The sequence below is a fragment of the Aplysia californica genome, unplaced genomic scaffold, assembly GCF_000002075.1.
Source record: "Aplysia californica isolate F4 #8 unplaced genomic scaffold, AplCal3.0 scaffold00158, whole genome shotgun sequence".
In the NCBI taxonomy this organism is placed as follows: Eukaryota; Metazoa; Mollusca; class Gastropoda; order Aplysiida; family Aplysiidae; genus Aplysia; species Aplysia californica.
The window spans coordinates 268,717-274,294 of record NW_004797428.1 but is presented as its reverse complement, the minus strand read 5'-3'; the positions used below and the strand labels follow the sequence as shown (position 1 = coordinate 274,294).

General features: G+C 42.2%; 1 protein-coding gene across 1 annotated transcript in view; it reads right to left on the bottom strand.

Annotated features, from left to right (window-relative positions):
• The window catches only part of LOC101864385 (solute carrier family 28 member 3-like), a 13,575-nt gene extending 12,209 nt beyond the window's left edge, over positions 1 to 1,366 (bottom strand). The window contains exon 1 of the mRNA XM_005097603.1: positions 1,002 to 1,366. Coding sequence (XP_005097660.1) covers positions 1,002 to 1,366 — 365 coding nt within the window. The remainder of the gene's footprint in view (positions 1 to 1,001) is intronic.
• Between the last annotated feature and the right edge of the window lie 4,212 nt (positions 1,367 to 5,578).

The window sequence follows — 5,578 nt, the reverse complement described above, 5'->3', positions numbered from 1 at the left end:
TTATTCGATACCTTAGTGTACGAATGACATTGATGTCGCCTCCCAGCCTAATTTGAATCAATTAATCGTGTTCAGCTTTAGCTAGTTCCACTGTATATATTATACTCACGGAAAAAGAAAGTGTGCACAGATATCAAATATTGTAATGATAAACGAATTGTGTTTAGAGAATCCATTCCTTTTCTCGACACACACACACACACACACACACACACACACACACACACACACACACACACACACACACACACACACTCACACATACACCACCAACAGGATAATAGACCCCTTGTCTCCAAACCTAGTGGGAAACCATGCATGTGAAGCGAGCTGACAAAATGAGTTACTTCTCATAATCCCTGAAAGAAATATGAGCCGAATATCGACATGGAGATAACATTAATTTGTAGATTTTTGACTGAGAACTTTTGCCGAGTGTAAAATGTATTTTTATCCCTTCATACCAAAAAATAGTACAACCTCAACCGATAAATTTCATATATGTGAAGCAGCGTGGTGGAACCAGGCTCTCGTCAATTTTTTGTCAAATAGAGTTATTAATAGCATCTTAAAGCTTGTTCACTTGTCTTTATTTGGATGAATAAAATGTCCATTTATCTTGAATGAAAGTCGAGATATTTGCGAATGAAGGAGGTTGGGTTACCTGTTTTCAGAGCTAAAATTAGAGAGAAAATGACAGTCAAAGATTAGTTATTTCTTCAGCTTAAGAGTTCGTGGTGACAGAAAATTTGCTTTTTATGTTCCTTTAATCAACGCTTTTCAGAAAAATCCTCACTGAAATTAGTTCTTTAATGGGCATGAAAGGTGTTGAGCCAAAAAAAAAAAAAATTTATAAAAATTCACAAACCTGCGGAAAAATGCAAGTTTCTTCACTTTGATTATTTTGACGAGAGCCTGATTCCACCACGCTGTCTCATAATTTATGCAGCAGTAGTAATCGTAGTAGTGAAGTAGTGGTGTTAGCATTCGTGTTAATTTACCTGTAGCTCATGGCGTAGGCGAAGTAAGCCATAAAGGCCAGGTAGAGCAGGACTTTGAAGCCCTTGCTTATCTTCCTTTGGTGCGCCTTTGCGAAGTTGTAGACGGAGTCCTCTATCTTGTCCACCACCATTGCGTAACACTTGCAGGTGTGGTCTTCCTCTTTGCCTTGTTCCACATCCATATCTTTGTCTTTGAGTCCCACCTCTCCACCACCACCAGCCTCCTGTTTTGACAGGTCCCCACCAGAGGTCAGGGTCGGGTCAGACAGACCATCATCAGACGTTTTCACAAATTCTGTGAGCTGAGGATATGATGCAGGAGTTTCATGCTCCGGGTATGAAGATTTTGCTGTTGGTTCCCCCATTGTTTGAAAGAGTCACGTATCTGAAACAGAATGACGATAAACACTTAAAGATAAGATAATACTCTATTACCTGGATCGGACAAAGGACCGGCACTTGTGTGACCTTATTATGTTGCAAGTGCCGTAAAACTCTAATTAAAACAAAGGACAAGGAAACAGTAAAAGTGGGGAATTTATTTTATTTTGGGGGAGGGATGAACAGGGGAACTGATTATGACTTTGAAGAGGAGAGGAGAACGGAAACATCCCTGGGGAACACCTTCCTCCTCTTGGTAGGGATCTGAAAGAGAGGATCCGGCAAGAACCTGTAAGAAACAGTTCTTAAGAAAAATTGACAGTGAAGGCAGGGAGGTGACTGTGCAGGCTGAGAGCGTGCAGGTTTCTAAGAATTATGTGCTTCCAGGTTGTGTCCAAAGCTTACTTTACGAGGTCAAAAAAGAGGATGATATTATGGCTTCCTTCAGCAAAAGTCTCGCGTATAAAAGTCTCCAGGCGAACCAGGTTATCCAGAGTGGGTCGAGTTTTCCTGAATCCGCTCTGAGGACCGCTCTACGAGCCTGTGTCTCCAGAAGCCACACGCTCGAGCCTGTGTCTCCAGAAGCCACATGACTTGCCTGTTGATCATTGTTTTTCAAGTTGGATGGGTGTGTGTGTGGTCTAAATTTGGTTTGGTACTAGGCATGAATGGTGTCTGACTGTTCATTTTTGGATAGGATTTTTTGGAAAGATGTTCTTTTGTTTTTAAGAAATTAATTTTTTTTTTCTGTGGTGTTATTGTTGACGACTCTCCGATAATATGCTACCTTATTTTTTATGGACCACATCTTCCCTTTCCCCAGAGAACTAAATCTTGTTCTTCCGGGGCTTTGGAGATGGTTTACCACGATAATTACTTTCGAGTCCTATTCATCAAGGAGTAGCAGAGATTCTGACACAGGATCCTCGAACCCGAGTTGAGGGGGAGCTATTAACACACATTGGCTTTTCAATAATAGTTGCGCTAATGACAGATATGACATTATATCTTCATTTGAACTTAAAATTAGACATGACCCTTTTTGTCAGCTATGGCTAATGTGTCACTTCATGGCTTGACTAAAAATTAATGTAACGTGAGGCATTCTAACCGACCCGTCTTTTTTTAGGGAGGTGTCGGGCAGTTTTGGTGGACACATCCAAATGGAATTCTCACTGATTGCTTTGCTAAAAACCGGTACTCTATTTCAACTTGCGACTTCCCGAGAGACGGAAGACTGACGGTCTGTCGGTTTTTTGGTTTGGTGGACACGCGAGCTAACGCTTCTAAGTACGTAGAGGACACGCAATATTATGTGGCGTCTGTGGTCGGGTAGGTAGGCTACCGGACTCGCAATCGTCAAGTTTCTTGTTCGGCAGTTCGAGCCACGAGCCTGACGTTGTGTCCTTGGGAAATGCACTTTACACGAGTTTTCCTCACTTCACCCAGGTGGGAATGGGTAGGCCTTCCCAGCTATAGTTAGTGAAAGATCTTGTCAGTATGTTAGTGTTTTAGCCCCTATATGGCAGCTTGCACTGTATGCTTCCCAGGAAGTTGAGGTTGTTTTAGAATGCTCTCAGGTCTGTTGGGGTAAATGTGAAGCGCATAGAGCTTGCTGCTGAGCGGAGAATTGAGCTATACAAATGTTATCTATTATTATTATTATTATTATTATTATTATTATTATTATTATTATTATTATTATTATTATTATACACAGACCAGAAACAATAATTGGTTTGGTTTTGCTGTTGCTGCTGTTTGTTTGTTTTGCGGATTTTTTCGGAGGAGGGCGAGGGATGTAATTGTTTTTAAGCCCTTGCAACTGCATAAGGTCAAACAGACTTCAACATAAGATAAGGACCACTTACAAACATTCTGAAAGGTCTTATTGGGTTGACCTGCACTTGGGCGTTCTTGGACTGATCCAGTGGCTTGATGGCACTGCCTCAAGCGGAAAATGACAGAGTGTGAAACTGTGGGCCTTCTGGCAACATTTCGGGCTCCATCTCCATCCTGCAGCTATGCCATAGCCCTGGCACGATCAAAGTTTTTCATCTTTCGCAAACCGAGGCTTATATTGCCACCAAAGTGAGCACAGTTCGAGACCGTACGTCCGTTTATGACGTACACTAGAAATTCTAACTGAGGAATGTCCCTGGTGCACAAGTCGATAAAAAAAATCAAATTTGGCTAAAATTCCTGTCCAGCACGTGGTGGTTTTGCCCCTTTAGGAAGCTCTGCTGCCCTACGCATTGGTAACCCATTAACACTTTCAGGGCAAAAAAGTTTGAAACAAATCTTTCTGTCTTTTTTTCGGGATTTTTAAAAATCAGGGCTGTTTGTCAAGGTGGTCCTTAACTTATGTTGGCGTCTGTATGAGCGCGCGGGACACATTAAACATTATCAGTTGGTAGGCCATTTTGAATTTTGCCCAGGTGGTGGCCGGCGCCTTTTCTTGTCAATTTTGGATCACCAAGGGAACTTCAACCTGCGCATCTAGCACCAGGGAACTCCAAGATTTTTCGTCCTTTTCCGAGAAGGCTAGGTGTTAGATCAGGGGTGTGGCTGAAAGACAACAGTAAGACAGAGCCAATGAGTAGCAGTAGAAAGACTGCAGAAAGAGTCAGGAGCCCAGAGGAGAGGGAAAGGGATGTGATGGGGTGAGGGCAGAAAGTGGAGATGAAAGCAGACAACAGCACATTGTTAGAGAGCAGATAAGGCGGTGAAAGGAGAACACCGTAACTTCCCGGCCACAAGAGGCTCCTAAAAATTACTTGCACATTTCATTGTATGCATGTGGTTGTCGCCCTTCTAAAGTTCCAGATAAAGAACATAATTGAAAATCTGAAGGACTAGATAACGAAATTACACTTCTGTTTTTTAAAGTCCCCTAAAAAAACCCAGGACGTCTCCAAGTTGTATCAAATGTCCAGATTGTGCGTCCTCAATACGTTATGGCATGCAAGGACATACAGGCCGGATTAGGAGATTCCAGACATCTTGCGGACCGGATTAAGCGGTTCCAAATATCTCGCGGACCGGATTAAGTGGTTCTGAATATATATCTCGCGGACCGAAGCAGGAGAAAAGTGGGTGAAGTTGTCCGAAATATGCAAGTTAAACTTTGTCAGCTTGGTAGGAATTAATTTTGAATTTTGTCCGGGTGGCAGCCGAAGCCTACTCTTATCAATTTTAGACTACCAAGGGATATTAAACGTGCGCAACTTGCAAGCGGAACCTCTGAGATTTTTCGCCCTTGTCCAAGAAGGCTAAGAGTAGATTTTTCTTACCAGAAGATTAGGAGTGTGGCTGAAAGACAGCAGTAAGAAGGAGCAAAGGAAAAGGAGTGGAAAAGCTGCAGAAAGAGTCAGACGCCCACAGTAGGGGAGCGAAGGGGGTGAGGACGAAAGCAGACGACAGAACATTGCTAGAGAGCGGAAAAGAAGGTAAGAGGAGACAATTTTAGAAAAGAAAATTTCTTTCGGTCTCTACCCGGATTCGAACCCGGGACCTTTGAATGAGAGGTGAAAACCTTAATCTTTAGGCCACGAGAGCCCCCATTTCACAAGCCTGGGTTCAAGTCAAGAAAACTAGCTGTCTGTCACCTGTCGTGGCGTCCTACAGGACTCTCGTCTGTTGTTCTTAGAAGCAGGCCACGGAGATTTTGGTGTTCAGGTGTAGAAGAACCCGTTTTCGTCCCACGTTGATTCCATTGCTTATAATACGGGTTGCTGCAGTTTTTTGTTGTTTTAGTATATGTTTTACGGCGCTTGCAACTGCATAAGGTCATATCAGCGCCATTAATGCAATTGCCACTCCTTTTCCAAAATGGTTTTACAATGCGAGGGGAAAAAAAACAGTGTTTATAATCGCATCTGCGGGGATGTGGAAGTAGGATTACGTGCTGGATTAAAATAATATGTTTTAAAAGTTTGCAGATTAAATGTGTCTGATAAAACAGTTTCGATCAAAAACCCTTGTAATAAAACTATCATTTAAAATCTTATATAAATCCAAGTCAAAGCTGTTCACATTGTTTACTGTCAGTCTGCCACTGCCTCATGAGGTGATTTCCAGAAAATAACAGAGGTTAAGTACCATACATCTTATAGTACCATCGAACCCACACATCAGATAGATAGATAGATAGATAGATAGGTAGATAGATAGATAGATAGATAGATAGATAGATA